The 26,304-nt window shown below is 42.0% G+C and overlaps 1 protein-coding gene across 1 annotated transcript in view; it reads left to right on the top strand.

Moving 5' to 3' along the window:
* Positions 1-23,800, top strand: part of notch2 (notch receptor 2) — a 102,986-nt gene extending 79,186 nt beyond the window's left edge. The window contains exons 17-34 of the mRNA XM_036579548.1: positions 446-598; positions 1,501-1,729; positions 2,606-2,807; positions 2,944-3,097; positions 4,924-5,108; positions 5,497-5,629; positions 6,347-6,589; positions 8,488-8,600; positions 10,325-10,869; positions 12,208-12,558; positions 12,759-12,901; positions 13,845-14,049; positions 14,186-14,276; positions 15,285-15,438; positions 16,064-16,386; positions 17,363-17,510; positions 18,898-18,995; positions 19,300-23,800. Coding sequence (XP_036435441.1) covers positions 446-598; positions 1,501-1,729; positions 2,606-2,807; positions 2,944-3,097; positions 4,924-5,108; positions 5,497-5,629; positions 6,347-6,589; positions 8,488-8,600; positions 10,325-10,869; positions 12,208-12,558; positions 12,759-12,901; positions 13,845-14,049; positions 14,186-14,276; positions 15,285-15,438; positions 16,064-16,386; positions 17,363-17,510; positions 18,898-18,995; positions 19,300-20,787 — 4,958 coding nt within the window. The 3' untranslated portion in view covers positions 20,788-23,800. The remainder of the gene's footprint in view (positions 1-445; positions 599-1,500; positions 1,730-2,605; positions 2,808-2,943; positions 3,098-4,923; positions 5,109-5,496; positions 5,630-6,346; positions 6,590-8,487; positions 8,601-10,324; positions 10,870-12,207; positions 12,559-12,758; positions 12,902-13,844; positions 14,050-14,185; positions 14,277-15,284; positions 15,439-16,063; positions 16,387-17,362; positions 17,511-18,897; positions 18,996-19,299) is intronic.
* Positions 23,801-26,304: the final 2,504 nt, after the last annotated feature.

Here is a 26,304-nt window from a genome sequence, read left to right as displayed (position 1 = left end):
ATTTTGGAGGTATGTATGTATATCACTGCTGTCAGAACGAAACCTCGTATCTCCAAAATGATAACTTCACAGGAGAGGGAAAAATCCTACTCCACTTTTAATGTAAGTCAATGGAACCAGGGTTTTGTACAAGTAATTTTGGGCCGTTTCTTTTGGTCCATTCATCATGAAATTCATACACAATGTAAAGGGCAAAAGGCATTTTGAAATTACGTCAAAAAACTGAAAAATAATGATAAAAATGGAGATATATATATACACATACACACACACACACACACACACTCACAGTTATATGCAAAAGAGAGGCCTTGGTCAAATGACGTGTTTTGTTTATTTTCTAAGTGAACATAAGTTACTACATCCTGTACAGAGAACACACTTCTGCACATTGTGACTGGAGGTGCTCAGACGTTTTTACATTTTGCGTATGTAATTCATGCAGGCGCCCAGTGTACAGAGGATGTGGATGAATGCCGGAAGAGTCCGTGTCAGAACGGAGCTCGTTGTGTGAACAAGCAGGGCAGCTATGAGTGCGTGTGCCAGGCTGGGTACAGCGGAAAGAACTGCCAAACCAACATCGACGACTGCAGCTCCAGTGAGTTCACCCACCCTCTGTAACACGCAAACACACAGAATAGTGATCAGTGACTTCACTCAGTGACTTAAACCTGCGTAAGCACTTGTAAAGCCTTTTTCTAATAGGCGTGGTCAATCATTAAGGTTGCTTTTGTCAACTCTAATGCCAAGTTGACATAACATCTGTGTCAGGTCAGAGACTTTTTCTGACATAGCTTCATCTTATACATGGTAAAACAAAACTCAGTTTGCTCAAGGGCCTCAAAATATGCTCACTTTTGTTTAACCAACAAGCAATGTCAAGCTTTGGCATCAGCGTTATGTCACTGTGACATACACTTAGCTACAAAGTCTATGTCCTTTCACCCCAGAAAGTGCCATGAGACAACATAGATGTTAAGTCAACTTGACGTAAAAGCTGGCAAATGCATCCTCTCTGACAAATAGCACCTGTTGGAATTAGTGTTTACAAATGTTTATGTAGGTCTACATTATGATCATGAAGGGCTTATGTAGGTGTCATGTAGCTTTATGAACACTGTCATACGGTAATGTCTGACTCCTAGTCGTAACGACATGACACAGTGAGAGTAAGTCCTATTTTAGGATAGATTTGTTACAGGACTGGATTGGAGATGTTCTTTTTTTTCATCCGATATCCAGTCTGCAGATATCCACCCGATACAGATACCATTTATCAGATCGGTGCCATCTTTAGTTCATATGGCAGTAGATATATGTAGATGTAACAGTGCAAAGGAAACTTAAACCAACAATACAAACTTTTAAAACTAACATGAATTGGTTGACATAATGCAGAAAAAGGTAAGCCGCTTTTATTCCTCACTGTAGGGACATTAGCAGTGTTCTGTGATGTATTTATGCATTTAGATTAATATATTTTCCTATCTGTATTTTCAGATCCCTGCATAAACGGTGGTTCGTGCTTAGATAAGGTGGGCCGGTTTTCCTGCGATTGCAGGCCGGGTTTTTATGGAGAGCGATGTGAGCAGGAGGTGAACGAATGCGAAAGCTCCCCCTGCAGGCACGGAGGAACCTGCACTGATTACGTCAACAGCTACACCTGCCGGTGTCCGCCCGGCTTCAATGGCATCCACTGTGAACGCAACATTCCTGAATGCACAGAGACGTAAGCACCTCTGTTGTGATCTCTTTGCTTAATAGTGAATTTGTTGTAGCACTTTAGTTGAAAGCTACTCCTTTAACCGATCTTTGTGTTAGGAAGGTTTTAAGTCCTTTATTGTATTACCAAGCATCAGACGTTACGTGTCATCAGCCCCTTTTGTGTTGTATTGTCACAGCTTTAAAGGTACAAATTATTAAAGGACCGATTCTAAGACAGACGTAAAATGCTTAATAACAGCGACAAACTAGAAGCAGATTTGGATGATCAACTGATAAGGATTATCAAAATCAGTTTAGTTATTTTTGATGAATGTGTTATTCTGTTCTGTTCCTTAGTCTGGTAGTAGCAGTTGCTACTTAAGTACACTGGGTGGTGCTGTGAACCTTAACTAGAGGGGAAGGGAGAAGAAGTCTAGCCATTTACTCACAACAGCACAAACCAGTAGGACAGTTAGTTAAATATTAATTATCATTAAAGTTATCACTAATTTTGCTTGTTGCAATTATGGAGAATAAAAAAGCCTTGAGCTTGAGGAAAATGTTGTAGAACAAGAGCCAAAAAAGCTGTTTGTGGCGACATTTAGTTACATTTTTTTGTACTCTGTACTTAATTATTTAGTATTTTATATTGATGATAAACAGTTTGGTATATTACACCAGAATAAGTCCGTTGTTTTCTCCACGATTCAAATACTATTTAGATTTTGCACGTTAGTAAATCTGTGCAATAATTAATTTATTATTAGCATTTTATCTAATTATTAGGCCTAATTAGAAGGTTTGGAAGAAATGTATTACATGATCACAACTTAAAACTGACAGCCACTGTTGATTACAGCCATTGATCTTTCTTTCTTACTCTCTCTCTCTCTCTGTGCAGCTCCTGTCTAAATAATGGGACCTGTGTGGATGGCGTTAACCACTTTTCATGTCGTTGCCAACCCGGTTTCACCGGCCAATTCTGTCAGTATGAGATTAATGAGTGTGAATCACAGCCCTGCAAGAATGGAGGCACCTGCACAGATGGCTTAGGCACCTACCACTGCACCTGCCCCATGGAGTACACCGGCTACAACTGTCAGGTACACACACTACTGCAGTTTTAGAGTGATCTGAGAGTTCTGATTGACATCTGACATTGTCAGCGTGATCTGTTTCTGCAGTTAGAGGTAATGTGTTTTCGCTAAAGAGCTGATTTGATGTTTTTGTATGTTGTAGTCTCTGACGGATCTCTGCAAAAACATCCAGTGCAAGAATGGGGGTACGTGTGTCCAGGAGGAGATCACATGGAATTGCAAATGCCCCCAGGACTGGACCGGACTCTACTGTGATATTCCCAAAATATCCTGCCTGAGTGCTGCCACCAGAAAAGGTGAGCGAGGTGCTTCAATAAAAACCACATTACTTTCCAAGACATCCCACAATTCTCTGACAAAATCCCACTCAGCAGATGCCATGACACTTCCACAAACCCCATTACAAACAACATTACTCTCCAACAAATTCCATAACACTTCAGGAAACCCCATTACACTTCAGCAATCCCTACTAACAAACAGCACTATTCACAAACTAACCCCATTACCCTCCAAAAAAATGTTCCAACAAGCTTCTTTACACTTGAACAAACCACATTACTCTCCAACAAACCATACTACACTTCAACAAATCCCATTACACTTAGGCAAACTCCATTGTTCTTCAACACACCCTACCATTCACCAACGACCCCCACCCTTACTCTCCAACAGAGCCGATTACTCCCTTACAAACCCACCAGCAAATCACACAGTTCTCCAACAAACCTCACAGTTCAAAAACTCACAGCAAAACTCATTATTCTGCATCAAATCTCGTTGTACTTCAACAAACTTCATTGTTCTGCAGAAAACCCCACTGTTCTCCCTCAAATCCCTCAGTTCACCAACAAACTCCATTACACTCCAAACAAACCACACCATTTCCAACAAACCCCAGTGTTCACTAAGAAAGCCTTGTAGTCTCCACTGTACCCCATCATTCTCCTCGAAACACCATTACTATGCAGCAAAACCTATCATTCACAAATCCCCTTACTCTCCAGCAAGCGCCTTTACTTTCCAACATACCTTCTTCTCCAAACCCCTTTACTTTCCAACGTACCTTCTCGTCCAAACATCTTTACACTCCAACGAAACAAGCCTCAATATTCACCAGCACACCCTATTACTCTCCAACAACCTACAATATTCTCCAACAAATTCCATAACTCTTCAGCAAACCCCATTACCTTTCAGCAAGTCCCTTTGCACTTCATCAAATCCTACCATTCAGAAAAAAACCCTATACTGTACAACAAACATTACTATTCACCAACAAACCCTATTACTCTCCAACAAACCCCATTATGTTCCAACAGACTTCTTTACAAACCACACTGCTCTACAACAAACCGTATTACACTTCATCAAGTCCCATTGTGCTTCAGCAAACTCTTTTGTTTTCCAACACACCCTACCGTTCACCAACGGCTCCCACCCTTACTATCCAACAAAGCCGATTACTCCCTAACAAACCCACCAGCAAATCACACCGTTCTCCAACAAATCTCACTATACTTCAGCAAACTTCGTTGTTCTGAAGAAAGCCCCACAGTTCTCCAGCAAACCCCAGTGTTCACAAACAATGTCTTGTACTCTCCATCATTCTCCTCAAAACCCCGTTACTTTCCAACAAACCTCATCATTCACAAACAAATCCCATATCTCTCCAGCAAACCGTATTACTTTCCAACATACCTTCTCATTCAAACCCTGTTACTGACCAACAAACCTACTCCCCCAAACACCATTATTCTACAGCAGTAAACCCCCCTGTTCACCAACAAACCCCATTACTCTCCAACAAACCCCACCATTACTTTCTAATGAGATTCACCATCCTCCTCCAGACCTTATTACTCTCCACCAAACCTCCTTAATCGCCTTACTTTTCCAGACATCCTTATTTTTCACAAGAACTTCTTACTTTCCAACAAACCCCATCATTCTTTTCCATACCTTGTTATTCTCCAGTGAACTTCACCATTCAGCAAGGACCCACGTTCTGATCTCTCTCGCTCTATAAAAAAATCACATGCACATGTATAAAATACTTGTTTGAATACATGTTTGCACACATGTATCTTTAATATATCTGTGTTTTTTTTGTGTGTTTCAGGTGTGCCAGTGGAGCGAGTGTGTCAAAACGGCGGCCTCTGTACAAATGAAGACAACGCACACAAGTGTATGTGTCAGCCGGGCTGGTGGGGCAGCTACTGTGAAAAGGAAATCGATGAGTGCTTGTCAAGTCCCTGCAGAAACGGAGGAACCTGCATAGACTACCAGGGTGGCTACGGCTGCCGGGTGAGAGCTCTTTATAGCTGGTTAATATTAGCAAACCCTGGGAGATATAAAAACCCCCATACGACAGTGTAGTACTCATTTATTGTCAGTATACAGCTTTAATGAGATAAGAAATACAGTACAGTGGAACTTTAAAATACTGTTTCCATAAGACGGAGCAGATAAAGAAAAGCACACATAAATACATCTTAGATCTGAATGACAGAGGTTCTGTATGGTTGTATGGACATGGTATTTAGTATGTAAATTTCTAGCAACAGGTAGGAAATATATGAAAATTAGAAACCCAATATCAATAAAGTACAGTTTTATCTCTGTATTACTGTATTATCTGTGGATGTCTCTCATCGTCTCTGTCTTTTCTTCTCTTTCTCCTTTTTCCACTCAGTGTAAGGCAGGTTATCAGGGAGTGAACTGTGAGTATGATGTCAATGAGTGTCAGTCTAACCCCTGTCGACATGGAGGCACCTGCATCAATCTGGTCAACCGCTTCTCCTGCTCCTGCCCTCCTGGCACCAAAGGTGAGACCACCAGGGGACGTGATTCTATTATAGAAAAGTCTGAAGATGCTGTCATCTTGTTAGATGTTATTTTTTTCAGTAATAAGTTGTGGAGGGGGTGGGGGTTGAGAATTATGGGCCCCGTTCACCAACCATTCTTAAGAAGAAATTGGTTCTTAAATACCCACTTAAGCTTTTACCAAGATGTTTTCTTATGTGGGATTTGTTCTTAGGTAAGAACAGAATCTACACACACTCAAGAGCACAAAGGTGTGAACAGCTCTGCGATTCAAGAACATGTCATGAGACTTTTTCTTAGGGCCTTTCTCAAGAACAAATTTAAGAAAAACTTAGGAGGATACTGGAGAATGAGGCCCAGTGTTATTAAATGATTTCTTCTCGTGCTATCTGCTTTAAGATTTGATCACAGCTTTTCAGAAATGAAGCATTCTAGATGTTAATACATCTTTTTAGAGTTTATGTTTCTAGAGATTTCTGCTAATTAGGGCTGCGACTAATAGTTGGCCATAAATCAAGTTAGCGTTTAGTTAGCAATCAGAGATGCAACACATGGACATTGAAAATTCCCTGTGCAATACTGTGCACGGCAGAAACTCGGCATAGTGAGGTACTGAAATCTTTTTAAAACCACAGTCAAAAGTGAAAAACAGCTCATGAATGAGCTGCATTTTAAAACTGTTTTTAAAACTATGTTACTCCTTCTCTGTTTCCGCCCAGGCCTTCAGTGTGAGGTGAACGTGGATGAGTGCTCTCCCGAGTTCGGCCCGCGCTGTCTGAATGGTGGACGCTGTGTGGACGGTATTGGCCGTTACACTTGCGTGTGTCCACCTGGATTCACCGGTGATCACTGTGAGGGTGACATCAACGAATGTCTCTCTGCACCCTGCAATGCTCTCGGCAGCATCGACTGCGTCCAGCTGGCGAATAACTATCAGTGCCGCTGTCGCCTTGGTTACACAGGTGAGCTTTGTTTCATTTGCTTGCGTAAACAGAGCTTTACCTCTACAGCATCGCAGCAGTGATTAAACACTGAACCAAATCATTTTATTACTATTATTTTCTAAATTGTCTTTTATCCTTTGTCTCTCTTCCTGGCTTAGTGCAACAAAATGATTCCGATACCTTTTAGTAGTTATGCGCATATGTAATAAGATTTTCATCTGTTAGAATGACAGTCTCAGTCTGATGCTGCTTTCAGTTTAAGCTGAAATCAAACTGGATGACATTTAGCTGGATAGGAACAAATTGACTGTCATTCAACGGTTTAGATGTAGACAAAATCATTCAGAGTGGTTTGGTGTGAAATGTGCCTTTATAGAGAAATTTAGTGTCAAAATATTTCACCATTGTAGTACTAGGAACCAGACATCCATATGTCGACACTGCAAATATCACCATTTTACATTTAACGCTGATAATGATAAAATAGTGCTAAATTAGAAAATAAATATGTTTTTGGATACTACTTCTTCCTTACAACGCCCTGCATGTACCTCTCCGCCCTGCCCACAGTTCATTTTGTTTGAGTTGGCGGCGTTTTGTTGCACGGTTGGCAAAACTTAGAGCTTATTCGGGTAACATTATTCATCAGGGGAGCTGCCATAGATCACAGATAGGCTTTGCTAGTAAATTGGTCAGAGTGGTGGTGAACTGCGCTGTACCAGGATGTAAAAATAGATTGTGAAAATACAGTACAGGGTGTTTTTTTTTTCGGGTTGCCGTTGAAGTTGTGGCTAACTGTTTTGAAGCTACAAGAAAAATACCAAAGTCGAACAGCTTCACAGACGAAGACTAACGTTACTCAAGTATTTCTTCAGATGCGGCTGCTAAAGAAATCTGCTGTTGTATTTTCCACCACAGAAACTGGAATCAAGATAAAACGTTTGTGAGTGACATAAATTAGTCCTCGATACCCACTGTGCATATATCACTGTTAGCCGTCAGCTTACAGACTGTCTGAGGTAGGCCTACCTCGCTATCCTGCCTCATAAACAGGTAAGCAGAGTAGCAAGTAGTTTGTTGTTGACACCCCCGATTTCCATTCGCTCTGGGTTGTTCTGCGTTGGTGCCGGCGGGTTCAGTCAGTCTACACTGGTCTTTTTGGATACCAGATAACATGGTGATATTTGTAGTGCAGACATACAGATGTCTGGTTCCTAGTACTACAATGGTGAACAATGTTGACTCTAAATGTCTTTGGAAAGACGCATTTTACACTGAACCACTCTGAACGATTTTGTTCACATCTAAACAGTTCAATGAGTAAGTAATTTTGAAAAATGGGTGGTGTTCCCCTTTAATGTCCTTGGTCGCATTAAGCACGACTGATCATATTTCATTTAATACTCTATGTTCTTATTCTTCTATAATTTTCCATCAAAATGTAATGACTTTTGCCCCACCTATAAACCGCCCTCTGAACTTCGATTACATCACCAAGCACCAGTGGGCAGGGAAAATAATATAAGCCTGTAAAATCATGTTTCACTACCCCATTTAACATAGAGAGAAAATGCTTAGCTAGCTCAGAAACTCTCTCTGATACAATGTAATGATATGACAGGAAAATGCAGCATGATTCCTGCCTGTCGTGTGGCTCTGACACAAAAGAATCGAACTTCAGGTGTCTTGGCTGGTTGAGTACATTTGGATTAAGGAGAAAATTCCTATTTCACCAAACAATATCTATTAATGAGAACTTAAATACAGCATTTTCACTAATGGGCCTGTGGTAGTTAAATGAATACTGTGTTACAGATGTATTCTGAACTGCCGTACATGTGATAACAGTATTGTCTGTATGTGTTAGATGGTAGTATGTGCTGTGTTAACTGTCTGTGTTCTGATGTTGTGTGCAGGTCATCACTGTGAGTCGATGGTGGACCTGTGTCAGTCGAAGCCCTGCCACCACGGAGGGAAATGCTCCATGAACATGAGCTCAGTCCACGGATACAGCTGCACCTGTCCCCCTGTAAGTCCGCTGCAGCTTGCGTGTACTATTTCTCCTTTCTTTTTATTGTGTGCTTCTTTTTTTTTCATGTTCCTTTGTCTTTTTTAACTGCTGTGCAATTGACATCTGCTCTGGGACTAAACAAGGCTCAGTTCAATGTTATGCCTATTTAACATTTGCAAGTGAAACTCACATTTTTCTGTCAGCGTAGGAGGAGAACAAGTTCTTTTTTCCCTGCTTCTCTTTGTGCTCTATAATGAAAGCATGCCTAAGTGTCTCTGCATGGTTAAAACAGCTGCTTCTCTAACCGCTGCGTATTCTCTCCATTTCTTCACGCCTGCGCTAAAAGGAGAGGGCCAGCTCAGGTATGCGTTTTTTTTTTTGTTTTGTTTTGTTTTTTAAAGAGCTTTATATCCAAGTTCAAACCCTCACACTCCCAACTGTTGTGCTGCTGTGTGATGGAGTGAGGTGATTCTCCTGTTAAACAGCTACATTTTATAATTCCACCACGCTGACATCAACAAATACCAACACCCACAAACACTCAGCAAGTGTGCTGTGTTAAGTCTTGGGTTCACCACACAACTTTTTGCAGTCGTAAGAGATTATGAAAAGACTGGGGGTGTCACACTATATGACTGGTTTTTCCAGATTTTTTGGGTGACTGTAATACTGGGAATCACACACTAAACTATTAGGGAACACATACTACTTAACTTTTAAGCTGTCGCTGAACCGAACGGAACTGACTAAACTCACGAGAACTCTAAATAATAAAAAAATAAAAGTTGAAGTGAGGCTTGTGGATTTAAAAATGTGATCATTTTGGTATTTTTTAGAGTTTTAAATGTACATAAGCTCTGTTGTGCTTGTGCCTTAAACTCATAAAAAAGCTTCGCTCCACACGTGAGAGACTTTTCGCCATTTTTCTTTGTTTACTTGCTGTATTTTCTTCTTTCACGCTCTCAGTTTTCATTGGCTGTTGCAGTAGTCCGTTCAGATTAAGTCGTTGATGAGTTTACACTAGATTACGTTCATGGGAGGCCAAAAATCTGAGTCTGCGCTCCTCACACACTACTTGACTCTCTCTCCAACTGTCGACTCCGACTGACCCCAAAAATCAGCAGACTAGAGCCGACCAGCACAGACTCAAACAGACTGAGAATCGGGGCTAAAATCGGGGTAAAAGTCGTATAGTGTAACGGAGTCGTATAGTGGCGGATTAGCACACTTGATTGACGAGTAGGTAAACATGAAACAGTGATCTGAAAGAATGCAAACGACCGAAATGTTGAATAAATATTTTGAAATTGATACATATGATAATAAATAAAAACTTTTTTCAAGTTTAGATTGTGGTAATCTTTATGTGGAGTGTTGTGTAAGTCTGGGTGTTCAAAAATAGCCAGAACTAGAGTTTTTAGTGAGAGAGGGCATCTTTCATTTGCAAAGCGCATTGCACAGGTTAGAGGAGTGCTATCTAGTCATGCTGCTCCATAGCCAAAATGGAATATAAGCATGCTTGAGAGAGTTTGAATAGGTGTCATCTGAAGGCCCTACCTAGAAAAAGCATTTTTTTGATTGTCTTTTTATCTAAAATATCTCAAATGTGTATTATCACTGTCAAAAAATGTTTTATTTTGGGAATTCTTATTGCTTTAGTGTCCAAGCCTAGCTAAACGTGCCTCCATTTCCGTGGAGGTGCCGCGTAACAGTGTCTGACAGGTTCTCTGTTTGTCTCACAGGGCTACACAGGCTTGAACTGCGGCGACATGGAGGGCTACACGTGTGCCATCCTGCGCTGTCAGAACGGCGGGCAGTGCCACGAGTCATCTGGGCACCCACAGTGCCAGTGTCCACCGGGCTTTAAAGGCACACGCTGCGAAATCCTCACAGACCCGTCCTGCCAGTGCCAAAATGGAGGCATGTGCATTAAAGACCCCCACAAGCCGTCTGCCTTCGCCTGCCATTGTCCTGCGGGCTACAGCGGGGAGCAGTGCCAAAACGTCCCGAGAATGGTCACACCCACCTCCCTCTGCCCGTATGTGGAGTGTGTGGAGCGGGCAGGCGACAGGGTGTGTGACCCCCAGTGTAAGACTCCGGAGTGTGAGTGGGACGGGGGCGACTGTACACTGCACTGGCGCCGGCCTTGGGAGAACTGCACGGCTTCAGTGCCCTGCTGGGACTTTTTCCATAATGGCCGCTGTGACCCGGAGTGTGATAACCCAGGGTGTCTCTTCGACAGCTTTGAGTGCCAGAAAGGATCTTCGCCCACGCCCAGCATCTGCAAGTACGTACCTGGGCACCCCTCCTCTAATATACACACAAATAAACAAAGATAATATACAGTGCAGGGAGAGGCAAAAAGCCTAATAGGCTTAAATAAGGACTCCACCTAAATAATATAAAAATTGCACAATATTATGGAAAACACAGAATAATATACAGAACAATAATGACAAACATCAAATTACCTAAATATCAGTATAACGCATTAAATGTGTAAGCATACGTATGCATTGTGTATGTGCACAAGGGCGTCTGTGTGTGTGTGTGTGTGTGTGTATATATATATATATATATATATATATATATGAAATTACTAAATTATGTATTTATATATACACACATTTGTGAAATGATGCACATTTATATTAACTCCTGGGTAATAGTAATTATAATATATATATATAATCTGTGTGTATATCACAATAAGTGAAACATGTAACACATGGATATATATAAACAGCAGTACATAGGAAAAAAAATTCAATACAGATATTAAATGGTCTTTTAAACATCTTTTGTAACATTTAAAAAAATGCCAAAATTTGCCAAATGGGAAAACATATTCCATATTTTAGTTTCCCTAAATCTTTTTGAAAATTGACTTCTACAAGTGAGAAATGTAGGAGCATGAGGATTTAAAGAGTGACGATGGATGAATTTGCTGTGCAATCATTTTTAAGCTGCTCTGGAATATTCGCTTCACTGTATATAGTAGAAATGAAAAAACACATTTGAAAAACATTAATATTAATTTAGGTTTATATTACAGTATATAAAATGTTTTTGTGAGTTTTTGCTTGTATTTTATTTTTGTGGCACCTGTTCTAATCAAGCTTCAGAAAAACAAAATATTGTGATAGGTTGTGTCTCGCGAGACCTGCTGTTAAGTGTAAAATGTGTAGCAGTAGAACCCCAGTCTAGATAATAACTACTTAGGTCATCAAGAAGCAGCATTGGTCAATTTTCACTTTGCAGAGTTTAGTGTGTACAGTTGTATGTAAATGTTTGAGCACCCTGGTCAAATGACATGTTTTGTTGATTTTCTAGGAAAATAAGTTGAACCCTTTACAATGAGCCCAATAAATATAGCATTTTTTAGAAAATTTTAGTGCAGAGTTTCAGCAAATAATCAACAAAACATGTCATATGACCAGATGTGCCCAAACCTTTGCATATGGCTGTTAACTGGCTTTTAATTTTTCATTATTTTGTGTTATAATCTTATTAAATGGTCTAATTTTGACTGCTAGGAAGTCTTAAAATGTAAACAATAAAGATGCTTATTCACAACATTTAACTCTCTCTCTCTCTCTCTCCCTCTTTCTCTCTCTCCCCACAGATATGATAGATACTGTCTGGATCACTTTCAGAATAACCACTGTAACCAGGGCTGTAACACAGAGGAATGTGGCTGGGACGGATTGGACTGTTCGAAGGACACTCCTCCACAGTTAGCCGAGGGGACGCTGGTCATCGTGGTGCTGCTGCAGCCCAGTGAACTGCTGGGGGATCTGAAGGGCTTCCTGCGCTCACTGGGGATGCTCCTGCACACTAACCTTCAGGTCAAACTTGACGAACAGCAGAAGCCGATGGTCTACCCTTACTACGGTGCCGAGCAGGATGACACGAACACCGGCTCTGACGCCATGAAGAGGCGGGGCAAGCGGGAGCTGGAGAAGGAGGTCATTGGGTAAGTGACCGAAATATATCCCTATCTGCATTTTAGGGCACTCTTGCATATGCTGGCCATGTTTCTCTCAGGCCTTGTCTAAATGTATCCGGATTTTTTTTTAAAACGTATAAAAGCAACGAGGGAATAACATTACAGCTGTGATTTGGTTGCAGAGTCACGCTGTATAAATCTGACTCATGTTTTGTGTTCTTTCCCAGGTCGAAGGTGTATCTGGTGATTGATAATCGACAGTGTGCGCAGCGCTCTGGTGACTGTTTGTCCAGTGCGGACCAGGCCGCTTCATACATCGCTGCAGAGTATCTCAAAAAAGAGCTGCCCTATCCCCTCTTAATTGTGGATAGTAAGTCGGAAACAAAACACTCACACACTCTGTTTATAGTTTTGACTCTTTATATTTACCTAATAACAACTTTATTTATAATGCAACTTTCACACATTAAAATTCAGGTAATAACTAGCAGAAGAGAATAACAGCAGAAGGAATTAAAAATGTGATCAATAAAAACAATGATGACATCCATAACATGTCTATAACATGATTGCTTATATTTTATTTGAGCAAACAATAAAGAGTCACAGTATATATTTGTAAAATATGTAAACATAAAGTAATGTGCCAGTAAAGCAATATGAAATTATCATAAAGCAAATCTGAACTATAAAACCCAAAACAGGGTTTCTCAACCACTGGGCCGTGGACCACAAGAGGGCCTTGAAACACCCTCTGGTGGTCTTTAGGCCGCTACTGAGGGGTTGCCAGTGGTCCATACTGGGCCTGCGATGGCACTTTGTCATAAAAATAAAAAAGAATTGGCTTAACAGTATAAATGAACTATGAAATGTTTCCAAAAGGTAAACAACATTAATACGAGGCCTGCGAAAACAGAGGACAGAAGCCAATTTTTTTATTCTCCCGCCGATGTTTTGGCTGCCCACCTGCAACTCTGCGAAAGGAAATTGTGTTGTAGACACATTCCACTGAATTCTACCATTCTGTTTATAATTTATGTTTACTGATGGATGTTGTATATTAAAATTCCCCCAAAATGAAGTTTTTAAGCAAAAAAAGCTGTTTTTGTTGCTGTGGGCCTTCATGCTTACTAGAGACAAACGAGGGGCCTTGAGGTGGTAAAGGTTGAGAATCCCTGACCTAGAAGAACACTTCCTGTTTAAACTGGCAAAAATAACTTTCTCCTCCTTCCGATCTTCTGTTTTGCCACTCCCTCTTTGTATTTTCTATTCTTTTATCAAAATATCGTCATTTATTCTTCCATCTCTCCCAGGCGATCAAGTCGAACCTCCGCACAAACCGCCTCTTATCTATCTGGTCGCTGTGGCAGCAGCCATCATCCTGCTGATCTTAGTGTTGGGTGTTCTGGTTGCCAAACGTAAACGCAAGCATGGCATCCTCTGGCTGCCCGATGGCTTCCTGGCCAAGAAGGACAGTAAGCGGCGTGAGCCGGTTGGCCAGGACGACTTCGGCTTGAAGTGAGTCAGAGACTGCAACGTTTTGGGAGATTCCACAACTTTTAATGTGTCCTTTAAATTAGTAACAGAAAAGATCTTACTTGATGACTCAATGTCAATCCATATCTCTCTCTCTCACTCACGCACTTACTCTCAGAAACTTGCAAAAACCACAGGATGGGGGGATGATGGATGGCAGCGTTGGTCATCACTGGCCAGATGAAGAACATATGCCCAAGAAGCCAAGGGTGAGAGATGCACACATCTACACCTGCACACACCCACACATGCTTCTTTTAGGTCAGGTACATATACATTTTTACCAGACTCATCAGCTCCACTTACCATATAGGAGAACTTTGAAGATCTGCAGTTACAGACTGTAGTTCATCTGTTTCACTGTATACTTTGTGAGCCCCCTTTTACCCTGCTGTTCAGTCGTCAGGACCCCCACAGAGTGGGTATTATTTGGGTGGTGGATCATTCTCAGCAATGCAGTAACACTGAGGTGGTGGTGGTGTGTTAGTGTGTGTTGCACTGGTGCAGGTGGATCAGACACAGCAGTGCTGCTGGAGTTTTTAAACACCTCAGTGTCGCTGCTGGACTGAGAACCAAAAACATCCAGACAACAGTGTCTTGTGAGCACTGTTCTGTTACCACTGGACTAGAGGATGACCAACACAAACTGTGCAGCAGCAGATGAGCTATCGTCTCTGACTTTACATCTACAAGGTGGACTGACAAGGTAGGAGTGTCTAATAGAGTGGACAGCGAGTGGACACAGTGTTTAAAAACTCCAGCAGCACTGCTGTGTCTGATCCACTCGTACCAGCACAGCACACACTAACACGCCTCCACCACGTCAGTGTTACTGCTGAGAATGGTATACCACCCAAATAATACCTGCTCTGTGGGGGTCCTGACTATTAAAGAACAGGGTGAAAGGGGGCTAACAAAGTATCAGAGAAACAGATGGACTACAGTCTGTAACTGTAGAACTACAAAGTGCACCTATATAGTAAGTGGAGCTGATAAAATGGATAAAACATGTAGGTAGAAGTTACATAAACTTGTTGTTACATTACACATTTACATAAACTTACTATAAAAAGGACTTTTCTTTCTCTTGAAAAGTCTGTTTTTGAGATTTTCGTCAAATGATGATGAAATACATGCAGTCATAATGAATATTTTAAAATGTGATGGTAGTAATACTTAGTTGTGAACCTCCTTCCCTCTCTCCTTCTCGCTCTCAGCTGGAGGATAAGCCCTTGTTGCCGGTAGGAGTGGATGCTGGAGTGGATCGTCGGGAATGGACTCTGCAGCACCGTAAAGCTGCTGACATCACACTGACCCCGCCCCAAGCAGATGTAGACATGGACTGTCTGGACGTGAATGTAAAAGGGCCAGGTAATGACACTGCATCAACATGAACGCTTTCTTTAAGCCTTAATCAGGTGCCAAATGTAACTGCTTTCTTATTTACCAGCGTTTGACAGTGCTGGAGGGGAAATCCACTGATTTGTGTTTTTTACATTCCTGTGTAATCAAGTTATTGTGATAACACAGTTGTTCAGAGTGGCTTGATGTAAAATAGTCAATTTTTCGAGAAAGAATCAGAAGTGTTTACAGAGGTGGTGATAGAAACCAGACATCTGAAGAGTTTAATGTCTCTAAAAGAGTGACTTTGTTTACATCTCAGCCATTAAATTATGTGGAAAATTTGAAAAAATCAGTGTAATTCTTCTTTAATGTCTATATAGGATATATTTTTGCTGTTTTTCGCCATTATTCACATGCATTCAAATAAATACCACTCAGCTTTTGATTTAGAGAACTGTGTGCTAAAGAACACTTGAGTACAAATGAAATTTGAAATACAAGACAGAATAGCTCTAAGGTCTATGTTAAAAACGTTACAAAGAGCTGCTCGTGTTTGTTCAGCAGTTCTGATGTTATTAATATGCTTTCTTTCTCACTGTCTTTGTTTCTTTGTGTCTGGCTCTCTTTATTTCTCTCTCTATCACTCTCTCAGACGGCTTCACCCCACTCATGCTGGCTTCCCTGCGGAACGGTGGAAGTCCTGAATGTAGCAGTGTTTTAGCCGATGATGAGGAGGAGAGTGGCGTGGATGAACCTGGAACCAACATCATCACTGACCTCATCACCCAGGGCGCCACGCTTAATGCCCAGACTGACCGCACGGGTGAAACCGCCCTCCATCTGGCTGCCCGCTACGCCCGTGCCGATGCTGCCAAGAGGCTGCTGGACGCTGGGGCTGACCCCAATGCTCATGACAACATGGGCCGCACGCCTCTCCACGCTGCGGTGGCTGCAGACGCACAGGGAGTGTTTCAGGTGAGAAACCTATAGAGAGCTCCTCTACTGAACAGCTGTAGCTATATTGTAGATACAGGACACACATCGCTGTTGTCGGGACAAAACCTCGTATCTCCAAAATGAGAACTTTACAGGGGAAGGAAAAAACACACCCTACTTTTAATGTAAGTCAAAGGAACCAGACTTTTTTCTAAGTAATTTTGGGTCACTTCTGTTGGTACGTTCATCATGAAATTTACATGCAATGTAAAGGACACCGGGTCAGCCGAACTGAGCTTTTTGCAGTGAACATCGGTGTAGAAAATGGCGAAGCAAATGATATCAGATGTTTTCATACAGTCTACGTCTCTGTCGGACCTTAAGAGGTCATCTGCTGAACCTCAGTTAAGCAGTGTCTCATGCATGCGAAAAAACAGCCGAGAAAAGAATTCAAATTCAAAGAATTCAGAGAGCTTAAAATTAATTTCAACACAGCCTACATGACAGCATGTGGAGAACTACCCTTCACCAAATTCACCTCCCAAATCTTATTAATGAAAAAAGCGGACTGGATGTGTCAAAGACGTATGATAATATGTATGACGCGAATGAGGCACAGTGGAAGGCAGAGAGACATAAATCAGAGAGCTGATCTGAAGTGTGTTGAAAAACTTCATTTATCTTGCATGTTATTATTTGGCACTCAAAACAAAAAACTATTGCCACCTGATTTTTTTTTTAGGAGCTAGTGGCTCCTTAAGCTAACTTTTTTGTGTGAAACCCTGACATTAATACCCTTGATTTTAGACAAAACAACTGCCTTTTGCAGAATTAACACCAGTGCACAAAACCATTGTTGTTGTTTTTCTGGCAAAAAGAAAACGTGGTGTTCATCTCTCTTGTTTAGTCTTGCTAGTCTCTGCTTATTGTATAGTCCTTAGATGCCACTTAGTAAGTACCCTCGCCTCCATGCACACTGTACAGTTTTGCTTGACTCACTTTTTTTTTCTGTCAGATCCTGATCCGCAATCGGGCCACAGAGCTGGACGCCCGGATGAATGATGGTACCACTCCCCTTATCCTGGCAGCCAGATTGGCTGTGGAGGGCATGGTGGAGGAGCTGGTGCACTGTCATGCTGATGTCAATGCTGTGGATGACCATGGTGAGACATGTCAAATTGCATGCTTATGTATGGCTCATTCTACTATATTGGTTCAATGTCAGAGTTGACAACACATTTCACACTATTACCTGACTTGGACTGTTGACTCAAATCTTTTAACTTTGAATGACGCTATACCTTAATTATGCCTCTTTTGTTACCTTTTTTACTGTAGGACTGCATTGTTTACTAATTCAGTAGACTGGTTGTTAATTTAATAATTATTTCAGTGTATGTTGTAGATTATGCATGTAGTTTGTATGTAGTTTCATAGTAACAGAGTAGTTTGAGTAGATTTGAGTAGATTCACTCATGTTGGCCATATTTCACTGTCACATTCTATAGATAATGACCTGTGAGAAAAGCCCTAGATTTATGGATGATGGTGATTGTCATGTGAAGGAACAGTCGTATAAAATTAGTCATTTAATATTCAACCTAGAGACACGCAAGTCATAGGCTACGTTTACACAGCAGGTAAAAGTGGCCCAAATCTGATTTTCTCACCAAATCTGATTTTTTGGTTTGGCTGTTCACAGTATCTTCTAAATGTGATCTGTATGTGACATCAGTCTGAACAGATCAGCTCCTAAACCGACCCGCATGCGCAAAAGAACAGAGCTTCACGTGGCTCATCCAGAGGTAAACAGTCACGACGGCCAGCGAACACCAGTCGCTCCCGCAGCTTTCAGTTTCGTCTTCGCCAGCATCACAGGAGCGAGTATAAAGTTCCAGTGGTTGACAGCTGGACTCATCACCCACAGTGTGTTCGAGTTTGCCGTAAAAAGGGCTCGTAATTCGGCCACTTCTTTGGTTCGAGTCCTCGTATTCTTTAAACTGTTCTCTGACGCTGCAGCCTCGGTCTCCTCCGGCCGCGTTCGGCCGTTTCTTTCGAAACCTCTTCAAACCCAGAGCGGTTTCATGAGTCTCTTCTGATGTTTTGGTACAGAAACATCAGACTAAATGTTTATGAGTCTCAGCAGCGCGAAATTATGACGAATGTCGAGTTGTACAGATGTAAAAGTCGCATGAATTCCGATCTGGTTGTTCAGACTGAGTCACATTGCCGCAGATCGGATATGTATCGGATTTCAGTACCACATATGAAAGCGTCTCAAATCGGAATTGAAAATGTCAGATTCGGTGCGTTTTTTGCTGTTCACACTGCCACACAGACACACATCTGTGTCACATCTGAGGAAAAAGATCGGATTTGGGCCACTTTTACCTGCTGTGTAAACGTAGCCATAGACATGACTAAACCTGTAATAAAATACGATTTTTCACAATCATCTGTACAGTGATATTGCTCTGATATACTGCTGCTGTTGTGCATACTCTGCTTTCCTTTGCTGTTTCTCACTCTGTCTTCTATCCACCTATCCAGGTAAATCTGCTTTACACTGGGCTGCTGCCGTCAATAATGTGGAGGCCACGTTAGTGTTGCTGAAGAACGGAGCCAATCGAGACATGCAAGACAACAAGGTGAGCGGCCTGGTTGTTATTTCTATTAAATATTAATAGTTTTTGACATAAAGAACATTGCTAGGTGGAAGAATTGTTTATGATTACTGTTAATAATAGTTTTTTGATCATTTTATTGTATTACATATTATATTGTATTTTGTCGGGGTTTATTAAAGCAGTAAGCCACAAGATGTTGTGCATTACAGTGATTTTTCTCCTGTTAAGGTACTGTTGGGCACTTGTGCTTAACTGTGGTAAATCACTGTAATGCGCTGGAGAATAAGCCTGGATTTTAAGGGGTTAATCTGATTTCCTTCTGCAGGAGGAGACGCCGCTGTTCCTGGCAGCAAGGGAAGGAAGTTTCGAGGCAGCTCAGGTCCTTCTGGACCACTACTCTAACCGAGACATCACTGACCACCTGGACCGGCTACCGCGAGACACAGCCCAGGAGCGCATGCACCATGACATCGTCCGCCTGCTTGACCAATATAACCTGGTACACAGCCCCCATTCTGGACCCAACCACATGGGCAATGGCGGAGGAGGCCACCCTTCCATGGTTTGCGGCAGCAATGGAACCGGGTTTATTGGCATGCGACCGGGACCGCAAGGCAAGAAGAACCGTCGTGGTGGCGCCAAAATGGGTGGGGCTGCTGGTGGTGGAGGCGGAGCCAAAGACCTTAAAGACATGAAGGCCAAGCGGAGGAAGAAACCAGCAGGAGGTGAAGCCCCTGGAATGGCCGCTGCTGGGGGTACTGTAGCATCAGCCACTGCAACCGCTAGCACTAATGGCACCAAAGCAGCAGGTGGCACGAGTGGTCTTTCAGAGAGTTCAGTGACGATGTCTCCAGTGGATTCCTTGGAGTCCCCACATTCGTACACTGTGGATGCTGCAGGGGGTTCCAACGCCGCTAATTCGCCCCCACTGATGGCCAGCCCTTCAACCCGCCCGCTGTTGCCTCCTGTTAGCCACATGCTGGGGCAGCAACAGGGCTGGGTGGGCGTGGCCAAGCACAGCTACAGTGGTCACATGTTCAGTCACATGCTCCCCCACCAGATGGCGCCAGGGCATGCTGGCTTGCAGCAGCACCACGGCTCTAGCATGCTCACGCCCATGAACGTCACCATGAGTCGAGAGCAGCTCCCACCCATCGTCACCTTCCAGATGATGGCGGCCGGAGGAAGCCAGACGGGCATCCTGAAGCCCGGCCAGCAGCAGGGGGCGCTACAGTTGCAGGCTCCGGGGCAAAGCCAGGGCCAGAGTCATAGCCAGCAGGCCGCACACATGCTCTGCAGCCAGGGCATGATGTACCCCATGCCAGAGGTGGGTCTACAGCACAGCATGCAGCATTCACTGCCCCATGGGCATGGCCACGCCCACAGCCACGCTCATGGCCACGCCCTCCCGCATGCTCACAGCCTGGCAGAAGCCCAGGTGCGGCAGCAGGTGACGCCCTACCAGCAGCTGCAAAGCCCTGTGGATAAATACCCAACGCCACCCTCCCAGCACAGCTACGCCACTCAAAGCTCTGAAGGTACGCCAGGTCATCCTGCCCAGCCAGCCAACGAGCACCCCTACCTCACCCCTTCACCCGAATCTCCGGACCCGTGGTCCTCTTCCTCCCCTCACTCCAACTCGGACTGGTCCGACGTCACCACCAGCCCCACTCCGCTCGCAAACCCACACACACTGCCGCACCCCCACCGCACACACATTCCTGAACAAGCACCACTGCTGCAGGCACCGGCACCGCAGGCAGCGCAGCAGCAGCAGCAGCCGGCGCAGTCCTGCAGCAGCGTGTACGCGTAGAACTGTTCACCACAGTCTGCCTGTTTCCGCTCGGCTCGGCCTGGTGGATCAAATACGCCAAGTGGGCTCCAGCCCTGGTCCTGGAGCACCACTGCCCTGCACGTTTTTTGTTTTCCCTGCTTTAGCACAGTTTTAAGTATTTCCTACCCCTCTGCTGAAACTGCACAGTACAGTATATACATATCTTAATATGATACTGTGCAAAAATCTTAGGCACCTAGGCTAATTCATTAAAACCAGTCTGGAAATGATTAGAGAAACACCTTGACATCCATCAACATACAAAACCACTACTTACGGTATTAATTATTAATTATTTGTATTCTTAAAATTGGTGTTTTCAGAGCATAAAACATTTAAATAAGTAGTTTTTTAAATCTGATTTTCTCAGATGCCTAAGAATTTTACACAGTACTGCATATTGCGAGAAATATCACAATCACAGTCTTAAGCAATGTAATTGCAATATGATATTTTCTCCATATCTAGAGCCTTACCCAGTACACCATATGCAGTTCATCAGCTAATTGTCAAGCTCTTAATGAGCTGGGTTAGGCATGTTGAGAGTGGTGGACCCACTTCCACTCAGGAAGGTGTTGTTAATGAGCTGATTAGTCAAATGAGGTATTTTAAAGCAGGGTAAACACCAAAAGGAGAGCGGTGCTCCAGGACCAGGACTGAAATCCACTGAGCTATGCAGTCATTGGGTCGTATCTAAAGGAGTGACTTGGTCTTAATGGCAGTCCTCTCTGTCTCTCTGCCTTTTACTGCCTTTTATGTTCATTTTACACTATGCACACGGTTGACTGTGGCGTTTGTATGCAACCTGTACCCCTCCCCTGCTCCCAGCTCTGGATACTCTACCCCTTTGTCAAATCATCGACCCTCAGTGACCCCGGAAATGTGCTTGATATCAGTCAGAATTAGGAATACCAACATTTGAGACTCAGACTGCCTTTTTAAAAATATTTACAGGTCACAAATGACAGACCAGCTGTTGAGGAAATCCTAAAACAACTCAGCCGCCTGGGACACATGAGGCTGCATCACCAGTGGACAATGATTAAAGACAAGAAACTGGACTTGAGTCTGTCTCTACGATGGAGATTTCACTCAGATTTTTGAACCTACTCTTAAACTTTGAAGGAAATTTGAGATGGCTTAACCTGCAGCCTCTCTTTTATTACTTTTTTTTATTTCTTCAAAGTGTCCAAAGCATACATCCTAAGGAGGTACTTACTAACCCTTGTTAATTTAATTCCTTTTCTGTGGGTCAAGCTGTCTTCCCTGAGCTACAACTGCCCTGTAGTAGTGTTACTTTTTACGTTATGTCCACACCCTTATGGACGTGTGCTCAACTGGCCATGCGGTGCGCACAAACAGCAACACCCTCCACATTGCTCTTTCTGGTCCCCTAAAATCAGTACTGGCCATAAAATTGTCCTATCAGTCGGGCCCTAGTTACTGCTGACGTCTTATGTGCCTGAACTTGTGCACTAGACTTCTCACAGTTACGGTGCTGAGCATGATTCTGGTTACCTCGATGCTTCAAAGCCTCTGGGGTAATTTCACTGTAGTACATAATGGAGAAAATCGATCATCCACATTGACGTTCTCGACTGCCTTGGGTTTGAAATGTGCTGTTCCTGTCTTCATATGAGATATGATTTCACTTTAGTGGTGCATCACGTCCAGACAACACTGTGGCTTGAAAGCAAGGCTGAAATCTTAACGAATGGGCAAGATGAGTAAGGATCAGCATTGGATGCGTGTAGTTCTTGTAGGAAAGGCAGAAACATCATAGGATCCTGTTACAAAACGAGACGACTAAGGTAGCTTGCACTTTTTGAGACCTATTTCAGTAGATCTGTTTTTAAACGCCTCTTATATTAGGTGTATCTGTGGTGCTTAGAGCAATCCAGGGTGGAGGAATGGATTCAGTCTTTAGCTTAGTGACCTCCACTGCCTTTCTGCTAATTTATGGAGTACAGTATTCCGTTTGCCGCTGAAATGTTACAGAAGCAGATTAGTAAACGAATGAATGTTGGCAATCTTGGACTGTCGGCACCGTAAAGATTTGTTCCCAGTGCCTTTTTACAGATTATTATAACCATTGCTGATTATATATAAGTATACATATACGTATATTTTCCTGTTGTTTTATATTAATACTTCTTCTGTATGGCTCTGAAGTTGTATCTTTTCATGTTTTAAATGATCTTAAATCATGTATTATTTCTTTTTTTTTTTTGATTACAATCAGCCTTTACATGCTTCTGTTTGAGATGCTTGGTGATATAGAAACTATGCCTTGAGGTTTTTTTGTATTATATTATTATTTTATTATTTTGTTTTTAAGCAGAGCTTTATAAGTCGGATTGGTACAATCACAATCACTCATGATACTTTTTACACTTTTTACACATGCCTGAACACCAAATGACTGACTTTTGTAACCAAATGTTTCTTTTTTCTATCAGAATCTTTATAGCACATTTCTCCCCCCCCTGGTTTTATTCAGATCTCACATTAGGTTCTCACACTTTCCCAGTGTTTATAATGTAAGATCTTGTGTTTATGGTGACGATATGCAGTATCCACTAACTCCTTACTTATGCAGAACGCCACATTCTTATGTGTACCTACTTTTTGGCACTTAATATGTTCTTTTATGGTATGATTTCTTTCTTTGTTTTCTTTTCTAAGTCAACTGACCTTGTGCTGTCAAAACAAGGCTCGGAAAGCAGCATGTTTCCCCGTGTTAAATGTTATGCAAGGCTGTTTTTACAAGTGCTGTATATAGGTTGTTAATGCGTCATGTTCTTTCTTTTCCTCGGTTCGCGTAATATACACCCTGTTGTTGCTATATGAAGTATGTAGCCTTTTTATGTTGTCTGTAGAAGGATTTTTTGTGAATAAAGAACAAAAACGTGTCTAGCAGAAACAAACCAAACATACACATAATGCCATTAGAGATAAAAGTACACAATAAAGGCAAAGCTTTACAGATCTATTAGACTGTGTCCTGCTTTTATGATGCTTTACCATATTCAAACCTATTATTTTAAATATGATAATAAAACATTGTATTTATGAAGGATTGGAGTGAGCATGTGCAGTGAATTATCTGGACAGTAACTCTTGGGCTTAATTTTATAGATATTCAGTACTTTCCTACATGCAAGGAAGAACGTAGCGGTATTTACTATTGATATTTTAAAGTATATGCTCTAAATATATTTAACTGTACCATTTTTAATATTTGCAGGTGTCAAACATGGAAATATTTCACAAACCTGAAAAATATATGGAAATATATTTCCTTTGATATGTCTGTTTTGCGTATGGGCTTCAGTGAACGACTTATACCTCATATCAATTAATTTCCCTATGCCCATATGTTTTTTGAGCCTGAGAACAAATCGGACAAAAAATTAAACCATGTGGCTTAAAAGTGAGTTTTTCTGAGTTAATTTATCATTAAATTCAGTCTTCTGATCACATGGTCCACCAGTTTTATTAAAATAATAGAACATGCAAATTTGATTGTGAGTTTCAGTAAACATTTGAATATATAATTAAAAATAAATTCAAATGTTCACTGTTAGATGTTTATCCAGTGTAGAACTACATAAAGTGACAGAACTAGTTCTGTTTCTTGATATTAAATATAGTTGTTGAACATAAATAGGTTTATTTAATTTAATAAATAACATTTAATATGTGCATTTCCTTTGCATTTAATGACATAGTTTGGCTAATATTTCACTAAAGTCAACATGGATTGGAAATCATAACACATTTTTTCCAAGTGAACAGTCCAGAGCCCTGCTGGTGACATTCCATATAAATAAAAATAAAGTGTGGCCACGACTTAGTAAGGCAAGGTAATGAGATCATGCCTTACTAAGTCGTGGCCATGCATTAGGATCTCGTTCCCATGCTTTACTAAGTCCTAACCACAACTTAATTGTCCTGTTCCCATGCCTTACTAAGCTGTGGCCATGCATTATTTTTATCTATGCAGGATGCCACCAGCGGGGCTCTGTAGGAGGGTCTCTGAGCTATCTGAGTGTTTTCTCTTGATGACAGGTGGGGGTTCTAGGAGGGGAGGTGAATCATTATTGGTTGATATTATCTTTCCCCACCCACAGGTGCACAGTCATTACATTTTGATGGAGGATTACAGAAATACACCCAATTCTAACAGGTGTATAAAATCTCCATAGACAAACATTGGCAGTAGAATGAATTGTAGAGCTCAGTGACGTGGCACTGCCATGGTGTGCCAGTCAGACATTTCTGCCCTGCTAGATCTGCCCCAGTCAACCGTAAGTGCCAAACATGGAAGCATCTTGGACCAACAACAGCTCAGCCAGAGCCAGTTTATGAGGAGCCTGGCCACTTCCTATTTCCCCCATTGTATCAAAAACAGGACTGCCTAACAGCAGAGGGCGCCAGAGGGAGTCCTCAATGAATGGGAGTAGATGGCGCTCAACGGCTAAAAACGAAAAAGTTAAAATAGTTTCTAATCACTTTCCCAGAACGTTTCTTTAATTTTAGAAAGCAGAAGGATGGATTTCACCAAAAAAGCAAAGAAAACTCACCTGTATATTTCCGTTTTTCTACAGCAAACAGGTTTTGGGCAGCAGAAGGTGAGCATTACGGCTGGTGAGTGCTGATTGGCTGGCGATCGGATCGGATTGGTTAAACTCCTATATTTCGAGTGTAAAAGCTTTTAAAAATATAACAGCGGTTTTAAAATTTTTTATTATATTCAGTGTTCAGGAAATGATCGCATTCTTTTATGTTAAAAATGTTTAAACATTTAGAAACTTTGATTTTGCTCAAATGCTCCATCTTTACCCATTCATTTTGGACTCGCTCTGGGAGCGCCCTCTAGCGTTTGAGAAACCCGGAAGACATTGCAGAGCGGTAATTCTCCTCTCTGCAAGTTCTCTGGCTAAGCCACGAAGCGGTAGACCACGCAAACTCACAGAGTGGGACCACCAAGTGCTAAAGCTCAGCACTCTGGAGTGCCGGACTGCTACTGGAAGCAACATCAACACGAGCTGTGTGTCAGGAGCTTCTGTGGCCGAGCAGCTGCACACAAGCCCAAGATTACTATGTGCAATGCCAAGCGTTGGCTGGAGTGGTGTAAAGCACGCCGCCACTCAACCCCACAGTAATGCCCATGGTTTTGGAATGGGATGTCCAGCAAGCTCATGTAGCAGTGATGGTCAGGTGTCCACATACTTTTAGCCATATAGTGTATCAATAACTTTCTAAATTCCTTGTTACTTTTTACTAAATTAACGTTTATGCTTGTTTCTAGTTATCGCTGCTGTCGGAACAAAACCTTGTATCTCAATATTTTTTGACATTTTTTAGTTTTTGCCATAATTTGTTGCCCTTTGCATTGTGTTTAAATTTCATACTGGATGGACTGAAAGAAACGGCCCAAAAATGACTTGAAAAAAGTCTGGTTCCATTGACCTACATTGAAAGTAAAGCATG

The sequence above is a fragment of the Colossoma macropomum genome, unplaced genomic scaffold (genome assembly GCF_904425465.1).
Source record: "Colossoma macropomum unplaced genomic scaffold, Colossoma_macropomum, whole genome shotgun sequence".
Classification (NCBI taxonomy): domain Eukaryota; kingdom Metazoa; phylum Chordata; class Actinopteri; order Characiformes; family Serrasalmidae; genus Colossoma; species Colossoma macropomum.
Note: the sequence above shows the minus strand (reverse complement) of the source record. Positions and strands in the feature narration are given on the sequence as shown.